This window comes from Eptatretus burgeri, chromosome 8 (assembly GCF_056783735.1).
Source record: "Eptatretus burgeri isolate ZD-2024b chromosome 8, Ebu_testis_v1, whole genome shotgun sequence".
NCBI lineage: Eukaryota > Metazoa > Chordata > Myxini > Myxiniformes > Myxinidae > Eptatretus > Eptatretus burgeri.
Genome location: NC_140968.1, coordinates 4,147,687 through 4,166,812, shown reverse-complemented (window position 1 = coordinate 4,166,812; position 19,126 = coordinate 4,147,687). Strand labels below are relative to the sequence as shown.

Genomic DNA, 19,126 nt, shown 5'->3' with positions numbered 1-19,126 from the left:
CACGCAACTGATATTAATTAGTTGGCCGAGCGAGACCAATGGTTATGCAATTGTCCACTTATTAAGTCCAAATAAACCTGGTCAAACACCTACACCTGCATTGTACCGCCATCAGAGCGGACAGAATAAGTCAAGACACGAGCTGGTTCCAAGCACGTACAGTGTCTACAGAAAGTCTACCTGGAATTAAATTCCATTAAATCAGACTTTTTCCTCCTTTATTTTACACATCGAAACCAACTACTTCTAAGTGAAAAACAAATTCCACAAATTTTGGAAAATTAATTTAACAAACAAAACTGGAATATCTTAGTTGGATAAGTGTCCACCCCCCCTGAGTTTTATACTTGGCCTTGTGTTGGCTTAGTAGCTAGGGTGGCTGGCTTGGGATCTTAGGCTCCTGAGTTCAAGCCCCATTGTCCGCTGAATTAACACCAGGTGTTAGCATCCCCATAACATGTGTTGACTTACATGGGTGTTAGTGTAACACCCCATAACATAGGTTGACTCAGCCTGTCATCCTTCTGAGGTTAGCGAAATAAGTACCAGTGTACTGGTATCAGGGCACGGCCGCACCCCAACAAAACGATAGCTACCTGGCAGCCAAGCTGCCATACGCAAGAGGAAGAAGAAAAATATGTTAACACTTGGTGGAAGCACCTTTGACAGCAAATACAGCTGTGAGTCTGTTGGGATAGGTCTCCACCAACTTTGCACACCTTGATTGGGTAATATTTGCCCATTTTTCTGGACAAAACTGTTTAAGTTCAGGCAAGTTGCGTGGGGAGCGTTGATGGACAGCAAACTTCAAGTCATGCCACAGATTTTCGATTCGATTTAGGTCAGGGTTCTGAATGGGACACTCAAGGTCATTTATCTTTTTGTTCCTTAACCACTCCAGTGTGGCTTTGGCTATGTGCTTCCGGTCGTTGTCGTGCTGAAACGTGAACTTCCGTCCCAATGTCAGCTTTCTTGCAGAGGGCAGCAGGTTTTCCTCTCTGATTTTTCTGTTTTCTCCTCCATCCATTTTCCCTTCCATCCTGACAAGTGCTCCAGTCCCTGCTGATGAGAAACATCCCCATAACATAATGCTGCCACCACCGTGCTTCACAGTAGGGATGGTGTTCTTTGGGTGATGTGCTGTGTTGGGTTGCGCCAAACCTAACGTTTTGCATTCAGGCCAAAAAGTTCCATCTTGGTTTCGTCAGACCACAAATCTTACATGTGGCTATATATGTGTGTTTCTTTCTGCCTGGGGATCTAAAACCACAACAATATGTTTTAAGATTTCGAGAACAATTGTGAAACGAAATTTTCCTGATGTGAACAGAGGCCCTACCCATCATGCTGGGCATGTGAAAATAAATTTGTGAGAAAAATGTCAATTTTACCCATTTTAAATTCAGACTGTAACACAGCAAAATGTGAAAAAGTCAAGGGTTCTGAATACTTTCTGAAGGCACTGTATTTACAAAGGAGGTAATTCCACAAGAATATATGTACAAAAGAGGAGATTATAATTATTTTCATTCGCGTCCTCAGAACCTTAATCACTCACTTAGCAGCTTTACAATGACCTGATGCCATTTCCATCCGGGGAAAAGAGAGATGGGGAAAGGGCAAGATGAGTATGAGAGAAAGAAGCAGATGGGGTCATGTATCATGCCCCCTTCACACATTGCACCGGCCCGGTTGAGCTTGCACCGCCCAATGGTTTTGGCCGATGGTCTTGCGTCCGAACCCTCACGCTTCGCTCTCGGTCCCTCAATGTTGCCAACACGCTGCCTTCTCTGTGCGCTCTGTGATGGACCATCCATGGCACAAACTTGATGCGCAGTTTTGCGGGAAAAATGCGGGAGGTACGAGGCGAAGTGGGCTGGTGATGTTACGAGGCGGCGCAGCGTGACGTACATGGCTCGATGCCAAGGTGTGAAAGGACGAGAAGTGTTGGATGTGTGAAAGGAATCAAGGCGCGAGAACGAGATGAAAGCTGCATAAAACAATGAAAGATGGTGAAAAATAAAATGAGAACAAGAAGGAAAGGTGAATCGAAAGGCAGAGAGGAAATCGGATTGATGAGAGTATGCACAGTGTGTGCCTGAGACAAGAAGCCACTAGAAGTTAGAACATCATCTCTCCAAGTTCGATTGTCTTCAAGACCAACTGTCTTCACCTTATATGGGGAATCTGCTTACCCCCGCTCGCATCCCCTCTCCACCCTAAGTCTGTCGCAGGAGTTGTGGCTGCCGAAAGATCCTCCCCTTGTACTTGATAGGTCAGGTGCGTTGGTACTTCGACCTCCGGTGGTATCCTGCAATTGTCTTTTGGGCTCTTGACACACTTGCTCCTTTGCATGATGGATCGAGCCATCTGGCACAGGGTTCCAGCCCTCTGTTCCCACCAAACCAGTCTAAAGTGGTTTCGTGTGACGTTTGCAGAGAGGTTTATAAACGGCGTGCTGAGCTTTCGCGCCGGTTTTTAGTGGAGGGAGTGTATGTGATGCACAATGTGGGAAATGGCTGTAGAATAAGAAAAGGATACATATTGGATTTCTAATTGCACACTCACAACACACATCTGCCAACATTAATACAGTGTACATAAAAGCAAAACAGAATAATATGAGATAACTAGGTTTGATATATATATATATATATATATATATATATATATATATATATATATATATATATATATATATATATATATATATATATATATATATATATATATATATATATGGTGGGTGTGTTTCTTTCTCTTTGGGGGTCTAAAACCACAACAATATGTTTTAAGATGTTGAGAACAACTGTGAAACTAAATTTTCCTGATGTGTGCAGAGGCCTCGCCCATAGTGCTGGGCATGGTTGGTGCAGCCTTGCTTGCCATCACTGGTGCTGTGAGCACAGCTCTGTGGTTCTGCTGTCAACGTCGAGCAGCCAAGGTGGCTGGGCAGCCCCCATATCGTTTCATTCACATGCTCAAGGGCATCAGCATCTATCCAGAAGCACTGCAAGAGAAGCGAACCTTCCGTGGACGGCGAGTTTCTGTGCCCAATAAGAAGCCCCTTCACTTGTCCCCTCCTGATCCTTCTGATGGTGGTTCAATCCGCACACCGGCTGCCATTGAGAATACGCTTTTGGCTGAAGCACCGCTGGAACCGGGTAGAGGGACCTCCAGGGGTTCTCCAGATGGAGGAGGGATGAGTAGAGGTGGAGGTGGAAAAACTCTACTTGTAAAGCCAGTGTCACCGTCAGAGTTAGTGCCAGGAGTTGGGTCAACAAGCTCGTCATCCAGTGAGCTAGAAGAGCTGCAGTTGGGGAAGTTGCTTTTCTCAGTGGAGTACAACTTCAGCAAGAAAGCTCTGGTGGTGAACATTGAAGAAGCTCGTGGCTTACCAATCGTTGATGAGCGTACAGCAAGTGCCGACCCTTACATCAAGATGACCATTTTACCTGAAAAGAAGCACAAGGTGAAGACCCGCGTTCTTCGGCGCACACTTGACCCAACTTTTGACGAAACTTTCACCTTCTATGGCATACCTCTGGGGCAGCTTCAAGGCCTTGTGCTGCACTTCCTTGTGCTCAGTTTCGACCGTTTTTCACGCGACGACGTGATTGGGGAAGTGATGGTTTCACTCGTTGGTCTTGACCTGAGTAATGGAGAACGTGTATCCCTTTCTCGCGACATCATCAAAAGGAACATCCAGGTGAGACTTGCAAGAATTCAGACGGATGTAGAAATTTGCAGCTGTGTTGATAAATAATTAAATTGTGCTCACTGATTGCATATTATCTTTGCTATGGTGTAATGCCAAACAATAATCCTGACATAAATCCGTGCAAAGTTTGCAGAGATCACACAAAGCAAAGTACAAAGTTCGATCTCTCTTTGGTTGTAATTTCCATTTGCGGGTTTCGGAAGGTGGAACGGAGACCTTCCGGGACTTGGAAGTATTCACGTCCATTTCAGGAAGGGGGTCACGATTCATGGACCAACCTGTGAAGTTTTCTGTTTTCAAAGTTTTGTGCCGAGGCCTCTCTTCAGGATCGTCACTGAGCCCAGGACGGTTTCCAACTGTAGTTCGTTTATAGTGATATTCCTGGGGATTGTTCTTAATACCTCCATGAGGTTCTTTGTTGTCATTCCCGTTGCTCCAACTATCACTGGTATGATATTGTCACTCTTCAGCTGCCACGTTCTTTTGACTTCATTGTTCACATCCTGGTAGTTGTTCATTTTATCAGATTTCCACGTTATTTCGACCAAAGCTGAATACTGACACCTCAACTAGCAATGTTGTCTTTTCTCTTTTTTTTTTTTTTTAAATATCAGAATGCTGTTGCATCGTGGACTGAGTCTTTAAAAACTGCATTTCCATTGTCCATTCTGTGCGAGGACTTCATGTCCACACCAATGTCAGCTTCTGAACCTCCTATCACAAACACTGATCTTCATTTCCACAAAGGTTGAGTGTTTTGCAGAATTTCTAATTGGAAAATCGATAAGATGTCCCAAAAGAATCGATTGTGATGACATAATACTTAGTCGACCAATCACAACCGATGTCTGCAGGGTCTCTAACAAATTTGAGATCCCATAATTGGCTGTTTGATAAATAGAGATCCATGAAAACAGCCGATCATGAGCGCCTCTCGACGGCCTGCTCCATGCGCATTATGGAACGGTCAAAAGGGATGATCATTCTTTGTTTTTTGTTTTTTCTGATGTGAACTTGATGAAATTTGGGACAACTTTTCATCAGTGGAAATCTACTGGAAGCAGAGAAGCTGAAATTGCCAAAAACGCTCGAGAAAAATTTAACATCGAGCTCGGTACAGCGCCAGAAAGACTTGCTGCAATCCTCATCGGACGTGGATATCGTCGAGAGTGCTACATGTGCTTCATGGATAAATCAAAGCTTGAGAGAGCTACCAGCAAGCAAGAAAGGAGATTTGAGGATCATGAACGTGAGTACACAAGAATATGTCAAGATTTACGTCTAAATATCGACTAGACTGCCTGTACCGACCGTTGCAGCGACATTTGTTCATATGTACGTTGTGAGAATGTTGTGCCTTTGCTCGAGATTTCTGGCCCTGAGGAAACAGATACCCTTCATCCTGATGATGATGATGATGATTTTTAGATTATATTCTGTTTCAGACTAGCTTTCGGCATGGAAGGGTTGTTTGCGCGTCGGTTGTAGAACATCTTTTGTAACGCGTTGATGCTTGTGGGCATCTGATGGATGCCAAGTACATTGATAAACCATCAGAGGAATGTTTCAATGGGGTACATGCACACTTGTGCAATATAACTTCAACAGACTATTGTTTTATTTTGGTTTGCAGATGTTGACTTGCATACGTACTTAAACCTGGATTGCTTGATGGGCGTTTTGTGACATCGACATGTATTGTAAGGAATATATCTTTTCATTCTCATGTTGATATGAGAAGTTTGACATTCTTTCCAGATTCAACAGATTGATATAAGCATGCATGTTTGGGGATCTGCCCCCTGACCCCCTCCACCCACTCTCTATCCCTCTCTTGCCATCGGGTCTATTTACAGTTTAATGGACAAATTAGGGCATTGTGGTTGATAAGCAAATGGAAATGTTCCACTGAAAATAAAACGTTTACGAATACATGGTTGCTAGGGTAGATTTCTTCCTTCGCAACAGATATGAAAAGTACCCTTCAATGTACGACTGTGAAAGGTCCTCAGCAATTCCTAATTTCACCTTCTTTTTTTTTGCACTCGTCATGCATGGTTCAAATTCAATAAAAACACTATCATGTCACTGTTGCTAGGGAAAACAGGTCCTTAGCAACCATTAAATACATATATATATTATATATATATTGCTATGTTTTGCACCAGTTCTCATTAAAATGCAATTTTCAGACTGAGGAACTTTTGTTTTTGGCTTCGGATTCACATATTCAACATATTTAGCCTGGTCCTAAGTACTCCCAAGACGGGGACTACGGAACTCAAAAATTTAAGCAAGAAAACAGGCTTCGGGCCACGGTCCATATGTCCGGTCGCAATGCTTTGTTTTGTATGTTCACGCTTGATGGGATGGTCATGTCGTACATGAGCATTATGTCCTCGTTTTTCACTGTCACGTTTCGTGAATGCTTCCCGGATATATTGAAGTTTTTGCGGATGTGCCGGTGGATTACTCTACGTACCTTGTTGTGCCTTTGTGTGTACAGCTGTTCTGACATGGGTTTTTTTTTACATCCCGAGAGAAGGTGACTCGTGCTTTGTTTCTACCGAGCAGAATCTACACTTGGCCGATTGACTCGGTCCCACCATCTTATTAAAGCCAATGGTATCGTGTCCTTGGTCTTGGACGTTTATTACCCCGTGCACACCAAGCGAAAATTGGCGTTAAGTAATTGGTTCATGTCCGTCCGTCTGCTCGTCTTATCAGTTTATGATCGTCAGTTTGTGATATTTTTTTGTTTTGCACTTTTCCTTTGTCGTCTTCGAAAACTTTGGAGCTGTCTTCATTGCTGTTTCGATATCCTTTGGAACATCCTTAATTCGCACGTGTTCTTGGAAACTTTTTGCAAGCTGAGTTAGAGAGACCTGTTTTTGGCTTCTTGTCTTCCTTCGAGTTTAATCTGCCAATCCTGTAGTCGTCGTTCTGTGCACTTGGTTGAGCTCCACCAGGCTGCACCCTTCTCCTCGTCTTGGCAGCGACATCCTCTGAACGCACTGGTTTCTGTCGAACATTTTGTTGGTAGTGAACAGTTTCCCTGTTTTATTGTCGAGTTTGTTCATTTCTGATAGGACTTTCCTTGTTTTTGATAGCTAGCTTGTTGATTTCCGATTGTGGCCTGCAGTTTATTTCTCCACAACTGTATTCAAACACTGGTAATGCGAGTTCTTTGCTCTTGTATACAAAGTCAGGGCTTGTGGAAGAGCTAGAACACAGAACACATCAGGATGTAACGGAACAAAAGGAACAGCAGAAAGAGATGGGGGAAATGCCTGCAGCCGTGTTGAGGGACAAACTAGAGGGAGGTTTGGACAAATAAGAGATGAGGGGTCAGGGAGTATGCATGCGGTGGACAAGATGGATCTAGCAGCAAACTCTCAGGAAAGAAAGAATGGAATTTTTGAAATAGGTGGGCTTTGCGTGTGGGGGTTAATGGGGTAGGAAAGATCAGTGTTTTGGATGGGGATGATCTGAGATGGTGATGAACAGCTATTTTGAATACCTGGCGGGAAGAATGAGATTGAAGAGAAATATGGAAGTTGGTTTCACAGGTGGGGAAAACTGAGGAACAAATGAGTGGAGATGAGCAATGATCCTGGGCTTTGGTTGTTTCACAAGGAGCGGGTTGATGGTGGACCACATGTGCCCTGCAGAAATCGGTGAGGAGGTGGAAATCACAGAAAGAGCAGAGGGTGCAAGACCAGAAAGGAGGTGGTGAAAGGCAGAGAGCGATGGTGAACTTATAAGCCTGTAGACTCAACTTCATCGAGGAAGATTGCAATGATCTTGAAGGCCTTGGTTTCCACGGCATAAAGCTGAGCAAGACGTGAGGCAGGGGAGCCAGCTCTGAGAGGAAAGCAGAACTACATCAAGCTGTGGATGAGCAGATAAAAGCCTTACAGGTGAATAGGAGGTCAAGAGTGCCAAGGAAGGACCTTGTATGATGGAGGATGCTCAGTCGGTGGCTGGCTTTGGAGGCCAACTTTGAAATACGGATTACCCAAAAAACATCATGGCTGATAATGATACCCTTGCCAGACAGTCCTTTCGGAGAGATAGAGAGAGTGAGATTTGTCAGGATTGAAAGAGATGTTCCAAGTGTTTGACCAGCTTGTGATTTTGTCAAGGTTTGAAGGGAGGGAAGAAGCTGCTGCCGGTCTGAAGGATGAGGGATGTCATGGCAGAGGGTGGAGTCATTGGAAAATAGATAAGGAGGATTTTCCAGAGAGTCAGGGAGATCATTGATGAAGATCAGGAATAAGACTGGGCCAAGAACACTGCTTTAGGGCACGTCAGCCTTGACAGGAAGAGGAGATGAAAGGATTCTGTTGAGAGCCACACGTTGACTATGAGAGTGGAGGAAGTCGGGAAGCCAAGTGTGGAGTTGGCCTTGGATTCCATTGGCAGAGAGTTTGGATTGTAAGACAGGATGGCAGACTGTATCAAAAGCACGAGATATGCCTCGATTGATGGACGGCTCTGATCTCATGTCTGACATTGAGGACCTCCATGCATTCTTTGGTGAGTAGAAGCAGCGTGTCGAAGGTCGAGTGACCTGGTCTGAACCTGTCCGACACCCAACCTCTCCACCAAATTTCATCTGATTCATTTTTCATGGATCAACGCCTTTACATCAAGTAATCTTCTGGCTGTATCTATGGCTCGTATCTATCTACCGGTACAAACCGAACAGTCGGGTGATTATCCAATTGAATGGAGCGCATGCAGCACCCGTGTCCACATAGCATGTGTTGTACATAATACTATCGTGATGTAATTACTGTCTGTTCAATCGACCACACACGTCCTCACCAACGTCTGAGATGAAGTGCAGATCACGTGACGTCTGGGTCACATCACGTGACCTGGCATGCGGTTCAACGTCACCGACAACTCAGGACAAATCATTATTGGTCTTGATTACCTCCATCACCAAAGATGGACAGAGGTTATGTTTTCACCCCTGTCTGCCTGCATGCCTGCCTTTGTCTGTGTTTGTCTGTGAGCAGGATATCTCAGAGTTACGGACGGATTCGGATGACAATTGGTGGTCAGGTTGGGTTTTTTTGTACACCATGTCGAGGCTCGTGCCTTGAACATTGAGCGATTGGGCCAAAAACAATTCATAGCATGATATCTCAAAAAAGGTGTGCACAAGTTGTGACAAAACATGGTGGATGATTTGATATGGTGACGAGAATAAGCCGATTCGATTTTGGTTGAGGTCCGAATTCAGATCCGGCCTGTGACAGTGGGATACAAAATGTAAACTGCTCATCCTGCTTGATTACTGTCTTCGATTTTGTTTTGTCTTCAGTCATTTGTTTTCAAACCACCGTTGTGCCGTTCAAGCGTCTTGTGTTGTTGTTCAGTCCGATTCTGTTCCACCACATGCATTTCAAACGATGCCCACTTATAGTCAGTCGGGCAGCAATTCAGCAAAGACCGTGCTTTTGACACTTAACCGAATCACGATGCTCGAGGGATCTGGAGTGGATCTTGGTGGAGGATCTTGGGTTCTTTAATGGACCATAAAAAAACAAAAACATCTTTGAAATATCATAGCTTGAGCCGAATACTCAGCTCTGCACTTCCTTCGCCCAAGAGACTGTGATGTCGGAACGAAGAGCTTGCTCATCATGTTTAAGGCAATTAGCTGGGACCCATTATTTCCAGCCGCGATGGTTATGTCCCAAGCTGTCATGGGACACATTCTCTCAGTAGTAGTCATTTTAGCTTCACCGTTAGACATCTGCTGAATTGACGATAGCATGGTGTGTGTGTGTGTGAGCAGAAGGTCGTGGGTCGGGGAGAGCTGTTGCTGTCATTGTCCTACCAGCCAGCTGCCAATCGCCTAAGTGCAGTCATCTTGAAAGCGCGACATCTGCCCAAGGCTGACATCGTTGCCCTATCTGGTATGATTGCCCGACCCATCACGACGTGTTAAAGGGCATGACTTCCAGGTCATCCATCGATTTCATTAAGTATATTGAGCTATAATTGTACTTTGACACGCGTAGAGTGCTTCTGGGGGCCGGCAACAACTCCACGGCTAAGTCGGGGCATGAATTTTGAAATAGGCCATGGGGCTTACTCTTGCGAAAGACACGGGGATCTTCCACAGCCACGAGCAAATGCTGATAGTTGGGATACCCCATCCAGTGTGATCGTTTATAGTCGCGTCGGGAATCAAACTGACTCAACGGCTAAAACATAAGTGCGTTCCCTCTGATGTGTATTGTTAGTCTCTTCAAGCATTGTCTTTTGTCTTTATTTATCGAGTTATCTGTTTTCAGCATCGCCATCTTATAATCAGTCTCTGTCTTGTGAGTATGTGTCCGCATGCCTTAATATAGACAGTTGGTTTTCAGATCTGCCCTGGTGACATTTTTAATTGTTCTGTGTGTCAGCCAGTGATCAGCTGCATATGTAATGTATATAACCCGACGAAGCTCTTCGTTGTTAAATGCTGTCTTGTCATTTGTGGTATTGGTCTTCTATGAGCCTTTGCTTTGGTGATTGAATAAAAGGACTCTCCCATTGCACCCACAGATCCTTATGTGAAACTGAAGTTGTACATCGGGCGTCGGCGCGTGGCCAAAAAGAAAACGCATGTGAAACGAGGAACACTGAGTCCTGTGTATAATGAGTCCTTTGCTTTTGATCTCACCCCCGACACCCTGCCCGATGCTTCGCTCGAGCTACACATCATCAACTTTGATCGCACGACCAAGAGTGAGGGGATCGGGAGGCTGCTGCTGGGACCGGCAGCTCCGGGATCGGGTGGAGAGCATTGGCGTGAGGTCATCGAGCACCCACGGAGGCAGGTCGCAAAATGGCACAGCCTGTCTGACTACTGACCGAGCTCACCAGACTCCGCTAGATGCCACGTCTGGTCGGCGTTGCCACCGCCCTGCAAAGACCACCTGCTTGATTAAGCCTGGCAAAGCCCTCATCCTGGTGACCAGAAGGTTCCTGGTTCACATACGGTTGTCCTCTCATTTTGGTATCCTTATCTACCCTCGTCATCCCCAATTCGAATGGTTATGATCGCGATGTCACACCAAACATCGCTCCCAAATCACTCCAGCTGGGGAATGCTACCGAGTGGAGATTTCGGACAATTCGGTTGCGCAATGTTGATATTTACTTGCTTGTAGTTTGGCAATCAGCAAAATGGACAAATGATTACTATTCGGATTGACATCTAGAAACTCGACAATTTAAAGTCGTCTGCTTTCTGTCGATCCTTCTGTCGTACAATCTTCACTGTCATGCTGTGCAGGTGAGATTTATTGTGGGGAGGCGAGCTACTTACTCTATATCTTCTTCCACCATTGCTCTCTACTACGACTACAACTAGTACTTTAACGGCCCCAGTTAATCCCACTGTCTCATTGGGTTGGGCAGGATATCTTCCACCATTGCACCCCCAAATAATTCCAATAGATTTGGTGATTCAATAATTGCCAATTACCTCTGACTGTTCTTCACCTGCGCTTTCTCGTCTTCCGTCTGTGTATCCTGAATCGACCAGAATTCCGCTTGTTTCAAACCTCGATGTTTTGTACGCGTAAAGAAATTGATCGCAACATACATATATCTACAAAATAGATGTATATACCATGTTTCGTCTCGAGAAACAAACCTGTGACGTTTTGGGTCTCTTAAGCACTACTTTGGTCCATATACGGATACCTAAGGGTCCATATATCTCCATTTTTATATGTCATAAAATGCCGGCATTGTGGTTTGATGACAATATTGTGATTCGAGTGGTACGGTGTTTACGGATTTATCCCGAAGATGCAAGTTATACACGCACATCTCCTTTTGCGGTGCAAGCAATTTATTTTTGACTCGACAAGTGAAAAACTCCATTATACTTTGACTTTGGTAATCGAGGTGCTCCAGGCTTTGGTAGTCGACTCGGCGCTGGTTCTCTCTCTCGAAGGAAGACAAGTTACAGCCGTATAACGTTACCCATGCCATAGGTTTCTGACCGACACCATCGTAAAGCATGACTAACAGCACCATACACCTTCAAGTTGAACTTATTTTAACGTTCATTTGGCATGCAATGAAATACACTCACACAGTGTCCTGCTGGCACTTGGTGCCATGTCTCGTGTCATTTACATGTTTCATCCCTCGATACTCGGTGGAAAACTCAGCTTGCATGACTGTAGACATGTAGGCTCTGAAGGCTGTAACACTTATAGCTAGCATCTACAAGCTTTGATACTTTTAAATACCAATAGGCAATTGATATGATATTCTTGTAGGTGGTAGCTGTAGGTAAACGATTTAATCATTCCTATTTGGAGTCCATGCCGGTGTAATTTATTCCACATCATGCCTGGATCGAACTTCTCAGATTGATGTGCTTTTTTTGGCTTTGCTGCTTGTCATGTTTGCCTGCATCCTTCATGACGGCTCTCCTTTATCTGCTGGTTGAGACCGACGCGTCATACCGACGACAGCTCACAGGCACAATATGTCCGCCGGCCTGGCACGATGCGCACAGTGAGCACAGGAGGCAAATGTCTGCAGAATACGGCTAAAGGCAGTCCTTGCTCAACTGTCTTGTGTGCTTTTATCAGTTTTGACCGTTCACGAGACATGTGTTGTAAATTCTTCTTTTTTTTCACAAAAAGAAGCTTTTTTTTAATTTCACTGCAAGTCTGATTAAAATAAAGGCACCGATGATGAAATGATGTTTGTCCAAATGTGTGATTTGTTTCCATATGACTGCTTTACTTCCGTCATTTACCATTGTAATTATAAAGTAGAGCTATGTAGTGACCACGTTTGTTTTTTTTCATGTCTATCTTTCAGCAAGAATGCAAGTCCTCATTGAGGACGGCCCCAAATCACACCTTAAAGTGGTACATGTCGATTTTACATTTAAATAAATAAATGTGTAGGTCGTGGAGACGGGAAAGAGTATATTAATAAATAAGTAATTGAATGCCTTTTTTGGTAGTGGAGATAGTAAAGTGTATGTAAATATATAATTCAAGGTGGTATGTATTGTTTGGGTTCGCTACAAGGGGAAACTTCTCAAACTCTTCCCAACCTCTGGTCCTGCAGGCCGACATGATGCGGATAACTCCACGGCCTGGCAGGTTGCGAAGCAATCACGGATGTAAATTATACGGCCAAATCTCCCAGTGTTCCTCCGTCTAACACCGTTTACCTGGGAGTGACATAGTCCCACTACCGAGGCTCGTGCCCTCCGTGTGCACTCGGATTACTGCCGAGCAGAACAGAGTGCAGCACTGCCGATTTAATGGAGCAAAATAGTTGGGGTAAAACTGCCCGGCTATCGCGAGTGCGGATGATCCATCCATCCACTGGGACCATACTCTGTGCAGAGCGTTGGTGCTGCCGAAGCAGTCTCCTTGGCTATTGGGCACAATCCTGGACGGGTCGCCACTCCGACACAGGATACCAGCATGCTGGCACTCATTTTGCCGACCTCGGAAGGATGACAGGCAGAGTCAACCCCACCTGGTATTAATTCAACAGCCGAGTGGGATTTGAACTCAGGATACTCGGTTCCTAAGCCCACCACCCTAACCATTAAGCCAACACCAGGCATAGTGCGGATGATGTTTGACCAATATTGAAAAGACGCCACGAGCCGGTTGGAAGAAAACATGTACGGGTTTATTTATATTTATATAGGGGAAACACGGGGGAAATCCGTGTGGCACATATAGACAGTAAAGATTTTATTGACAAGAAATAGCAAAGCACAGATGCGGGGTGTTTGTGAGGGTGCAACACATACAACGGGGGAAATTTGTATGGCATATATGTACAGCAAATTGAATAGAGACACAGGGCAGAACTTGCTCCCTTGACACTTATGAGCCCCTTCTGCCAAGTGACACTTATGAGAACCCTATAATCATTTACACGCGGGACATGGCGCCAATCAGAAACACAACTGGAGAAATGTAGAGAGGAATAAAAGAGCAGATAGAGTGCAGAGCAGAGTGTGAGTACGGCTCTGTTGTGGAACTCAAGAAACTCAATTGTCTACTCGAGGCAAAGTACATCAACAGATAATCTTTTATAAGCAATTACGGAACAAAGGATCATTGATGAGACAATCATGCAATGGTCATCGCAAATCGGAGCTTCCAGGAATTCATCTACATATAGAACCCAGGAGAAGGTGGGGTGGGGGGGGGTGACCCGAGTGCACAGCGTGCAGGACCTTCTCACAAATAAACTGGACAGGAATCTGGAGGGGAGTCGGGTCACAATGACCCACATCTAACCTCGGCAGGGCCGGCTAGAGTAATGTGAAGGATTTTACATATTTATCGAGACAGGGGAAAAGTTCTGATAAAAACCGGAGAGTGCTTCTTATCGCCCTGGTCAGAAACAACAAACTGCGCAGGCGGACAGGGGTAAAGCGGACAGGGGTCTCGAGTAACGGGCCAACTGCGAGCAAGGCAATTCTGGACAGATAATGTATCAAGCTATCATTATCAAGCATGACAATTCCTTTACAAAGGCAAGTCAGCACAAATGGCAAGAACATTAATTAGAAATCTAAAAACAGAGAGAAGAGGGAGGGGATATTTGGGTTGCATTCTCGAGACATCCAGCAAAGCAGCGAGCGAATAATGTTTCTGCGGAGCCAAATGGCTATGGACCTTTAGCTCCACTACAAAATAAGACCTTATTAAAAGAGAGACACAGATTATTACATTTCATGACAAGTTCTAATAAAATGAGTTACATCAAGATGAATCGATTGATATTAAGTAAATTAAAAAACAGATGCAGTGATTAACTGAGACTACAATTCTTATTAATGCCCACATTCAAGCAGATTGATTATAAGAACTACTATAAAAGGAAGTCCACTTCTACAGCTCCTTCCGACCTTACTCAGATGCGAGCAAGCTCGTACCACGTGCGGACTCGTGTAAGCTTCCTCTTGGTGGCTCTCACGGTCTGACCAGGCAAACGTGAGTGCAGGCTTATCCAAATGAATCATGGTAAGGAGAGAAATCTTAAAAAAAATATTGTTACGGATCTGGAAACCATTTGCGTTCAACATACAGATGTCCCAAAAGTCAGTTATGTCGTTAAGTATGTGTGTAGTCAGATCCTCTTCCTTTTGTCTCGTGCAAGAATCAAAGGCGTGCGTTGCGATTTCTTTTAGTTAGGTTATTACATCTAATAAACCATCCCATCTGTATGACCCCTTCGGCCCGTCGTGCTCCATCACCACCCGCTAGCTGCTCGTACCTTAACTTGCCGAGAGGGGGTCTCGCGGTTCCAGTTCTCGGCTCCCACGAACGTTGTAATTCTTGTACGATGACCTTCACGGTGCTGACTCGTCGAGAGCGAAGCCACATGGAGGAGTAACTGGGGTCTCCTGGCAGGGGCCGAGGCCCCGCTCCGGAAAGGTGGGCCGGAGGACCCTGGCCATTCAGAGGCGGACAGCGAGGTGCGTTTTCGCCAAGGGCCCCTCCCCTTGGAGAGAGGCCAATAAAATCTCCGAGACTGTAAAAAAGGGTCCGGTCGAGTTTGCTTTGATGGTGGCTGTAACGGGTCGAGTTTGCTTTCACGGTGGCTGTACGGGGTTCTGGAGTTTCACGGTGGCTGCTACGAGGAGTTTTAAGGAAGGACAGAGCGACCCTGACGTCCCTCCGTGGACCCCGATTGTTCACCACCCGAGCTCTGCCACGGACCACGAGTCCCTACGTGCGACTGGGGACCGGACCAACGACCTTTGTCAGGTACCGCATCGCGGAGCACGTCCTTCCTCCGACGGTCAGGTACACCACCGAACAATGACCCCCAGCTTGTCTCTCTCCACGGCTGCGAGGGTCCAATAAAGACTCTGGGTTTCTTTTCATTTTGTGTGTGTGTGTGTCTGCGTGTGGGCCCGTCTTGTAAGTAGACCTGAATAAGTGTTTTTGCTCATTGTAAATATTCCTTCTTGCATATTCGCGTTAAGTCTTGCCTTTGTCTTTTTATTGTAAATAAACATTTGTAGAAATATTCCCAGTCCGTTTCTGTCCCTTCTTGAATTGGTCCAGCATGGTTCGGATCTGAGTTTAAGCGGGGTTTTATCCCCGATAGTCCGTTCATCCCAGCCGGCACGGCTTTGGCAGTTTCCGCTCGGCTGCACCCGAACCGGAGTTGGTAGTCGGTCGTTGGAACTCTACCGCAGTCGGTTGAGCTCTACCGCAGATCTCTGATCTCATTTGAGCAAGACATGCCGAGGGCATGGTTTCCCCGGTAGTCGAAATCGTGTAGTTAATCAGGTAAATTGGTTATAGACAAATAAACAACCGGGCGTAGTGGCGTGCGCCTGTAATCCGGCTACTCGGAGGCTTGGGTTGGAGGATCGCTTGAGGACGGGAGTTCTGCGCTGGGCCACGCTATGAGAGGGTGTAGGGCAGCCCGGAATCATGGCGAAACCCAATCCTTATCCCTGTGTCGTAAGAGGCGACCAGGGTTGCGTCAGGAAGGGCATCCGGCGTAAAACCTGTGCCAAATCGGTATGCGGATCATAACGGATGATCCGCTGTGGCGACCCCTAACGGGAGCAGCTGAAAGGAGAAGAGGTTATAGACAAATAAACCATATGCTACGCAGTTGAAATATTGGCGACCACAGTCGGTTAAACGACCCGCCGGCTCGCGGAGTTATCCGAGCGACGGCCTATAATTCCGGGGAGTTTGGTGGGAGACGACGCAAGCTTTCCCCACCTAGTGGTCGTTCTGGTCACTGACCCCCGGCCCACAACAATATATACATACCATGTCGAGGCTCGTATAAGAGCTAACATGCAGAACGTACAACAAGGGGAGCAGCAGACAAGGGGCAGGAGAGGGAATCACAAAACAGTGGGGAACAGAGACGTTTGGGGAGATCTGTGGAAGAAAGAGGGAGAGGAATGGGGTGGGGTATACGGGGTAAACAAGATGGACACTGCAGGGAATTTGAAGGAGGTGGATTAGGGGGGTAGAAAAGATCGTAGTTTTGGATGGGGGGAGATAAGAGATGGTGGTGAACACCTGTTTTGAAGACCTGCAGTGAAGAGTGGGATTGATGAGAGTCAGGGAGTTTGTTCCAAAGGCAGAAAAAAGAGGAATGAAAGAGTGAAGGTGAGCAGTGATTCGTGATTTTGGTAGTTTTACCAGAATGGGGTTGCTGGCAGACCTTGAGTGCCCTGCGGAAATTTGGGGGGGGGGGACATCGCAGACAGAGCGGGGGGGGGCGAGGCCAGAGCGGAGACTGTAGAAGACAGAAAGACCACCGACCTGCCTGCAGTGAGAGAGTGAGAGACACAAAGACTCGGCCTCATCACAGGAGGAACCAATGATCCTCAATGCCTTGGTTTCCACAGGGTGAAGCCGAGAAAGGTGGGAGGCAGAAGCACCATCCCAGAGGGGAGAGCAGTACTCCATCAGGCTGCGGATGAAAGCTTTGTTTGTGGTCAGGAGCTCAGGTGGGCCAAGGAAGGACTTTGCACAACGGTGCTGCCCAGTCGGTGACTGGCTTTGGAGGCCAGCTTGGAAATGTGGCTTAAATCCCAGGAAAGATTATGGCAGATAGTGAGACCCAGAAGCTTGAATGAAAGGACTTCTTCAAAAGGATTGTTGAGAAAATAGATTGAGGAGTTTCCAGACAGTCCTTTCAGAGAGACATTGTGAGAGTGTGAGATTTGTTCAGGTTGAAAGACATGTTCCACATGTTGGACCACCTTGTGATTTTATCTAGATCTACAGACAGTGAAGAGACTGCTGTTTGCCAGTCTGAGGGATGGCAGAGGGTGGAGTCAACAATAAAGAGATAAATAGGATTTTCCAGAGAGTCGGAGAGATCATTGATGAAAACCAGAAAAAGAACAGGGCCCAGAACGCTACCTTGAGGAACTCCAGCCTGGACAGGAAGAGGGATGAAAGAACTCCATTTAGGGCCACACGTTGACTGCGACAGGAGAGGAAGCCTACAAGCCATGAGTGGAGATGGCCTTGGATACCATAGGAAGAGAGTTTGGTGAGCAGGTTGGGGGACCAGACCGTATCGAAAGCACGTGATATGTCTCTGATTTCATGTCTGCTATTGAGGACCTCCATAGATTGTTGGGAAAGCTGAAGCAGAATATCTCGAGTAGAGTGACCTGGTCTGAATCCAAATTGATGATCGGAAATCAAGCCATTGGAGAAGAGGAAGGATATAATGTCTGAAGCGATGATGGATTCCATAACCTTGCTGATGATTGGGAGAAGGCTGATTGGTCTGTAGTTGCAGGGATCTGTTTTTTGCACCTTTTTTCATGCAGAGCGGTCATGCTTGCTGATTAACAAGCGGTAATGTTTGCTGATGAGCAAATGAGAGGGTGAATAGAACAGAGAGAGAGAGCAAGAGCAGCAGAGCAGGTTTTTAGAGCACGTGGGCCGATGTCATCAGGATTGGTTGCAGAATCTGAGTCGAGGTTTGACAGCAAGCTCTCCACCTTGTCAGGAGAAAAGGACACAGAGTCCAGGGACAGTTGTGTGCGACTGTGTTCGGTGAGTACAGAAAGCGATGGGTTTGGGACACAGGATGGAGAAGCAAACACGGAGTTTTGCCATTTAGCCTTTTCACATGCAGTGTCAGCTGTGCTTCCATTTGAGGTAAAGGAGGGGATGGAGGGGGGAACATACACCAGAAACACTGGAGGAGGGAGAGAGGTTTGAGAGTTCAAACTTGAGATTACAAAGATGTTGTTTCCTGACTCTCCTGAGGGTAGATACACACTTGTTCCGAGCTTTGTGGAAGGAACTGAGATTGCCCTCAGTTGGGTTTGCTTTCCATGAGGCAAAGGCAAGTTGTCTCAGGACAACTGCCTCACCACAAGCTTCAGTGAACCATGGGCGGGAGGAAGGGTAGGACAACTGAAGACGAGAGGAGATAAATCTGTGCATGAGAGAGAGCAAGTTTCTTTGAAAAAATTCCCAGGACGAGTTGATGTCGGAGAAAGTAGTGATGGGAGACCAGTCTAGAAGTTTGAGGGCTCCTTGGAGACCCCCCAGTCGGCTTGAGTGAAATTCCAGACTCGACGGTGCTGAGGTGGTTCTCTGATAACAGCCAGAGAGATGTCCACTTTGACAAGGACGTGGTCAGAAGAACCGATTGGAGCGAAGGAAGAGCAGCAGATATTTTCAGGGAAATTTGTCAAAATCAGATCCAGAAGAGATGGAGTACCATTGGTTGAGATCCGGGTCGGGAAGTTGACCGATCGAGTCAGTCCCAATGAGTCGCAGAAGTCTTTTGCTGACGTGCCATGACAGGTGAGAGAGGTACCCACACCCAGCCAACTGGCGTGATGACAATTGAAGTCACCACACATGAGGAAGAGAG

At 46.1% G+C, this 19,126-nt stretch overlaps 1 protein-coding gene and 1 pseudogene across 2 annotated transcripts in view; both read left to right on the top strand.

Annotated features, from left to right (window-relative positions):
• Nucleotides 1-12,450, top strand: part of SYT11 (synaptotagmin 11) — a 35,129-nt gene extending 22,679 nt beyond the window's left edge. For both annotated transcript variants that reach the window (XM_085890687.1, XM_085890685.1), the window contains exons 2-4: nucleotides 2,841-3,709; nucleotides 9,534-9,654; nucleotides 10,292-12,450. In XM_085890687.1, the coding sequence (XP_085746813.1) occupies nucleotides 2,864-3,709; nucleotides 9,534-9,654; nucleotides 10,292-10,599 (1,275 nt within the window). In that variant the 5' untranslated portion in view covers nucleotides 2,841-2,863 and the 3' untranslated portion in view covers nucleotides 10,600-12,450. The remainder of the gene's footprint in view (nucleotides 1-2,840; nucleotides 3,710-9,533; nucleotides 9,655-10,291) is intronic.
• A 3,614-nt stretch (nucleotides 12,451-16,064) lies between these two features.
• On the top strand, nucleotides 16,065-16,205 carry LOC147020959 (signal recognition particle RNA; annotated as a pseudogene).
• Nucleotides 16,206-19,126: the final 2,921 nt, after the last annotated feature.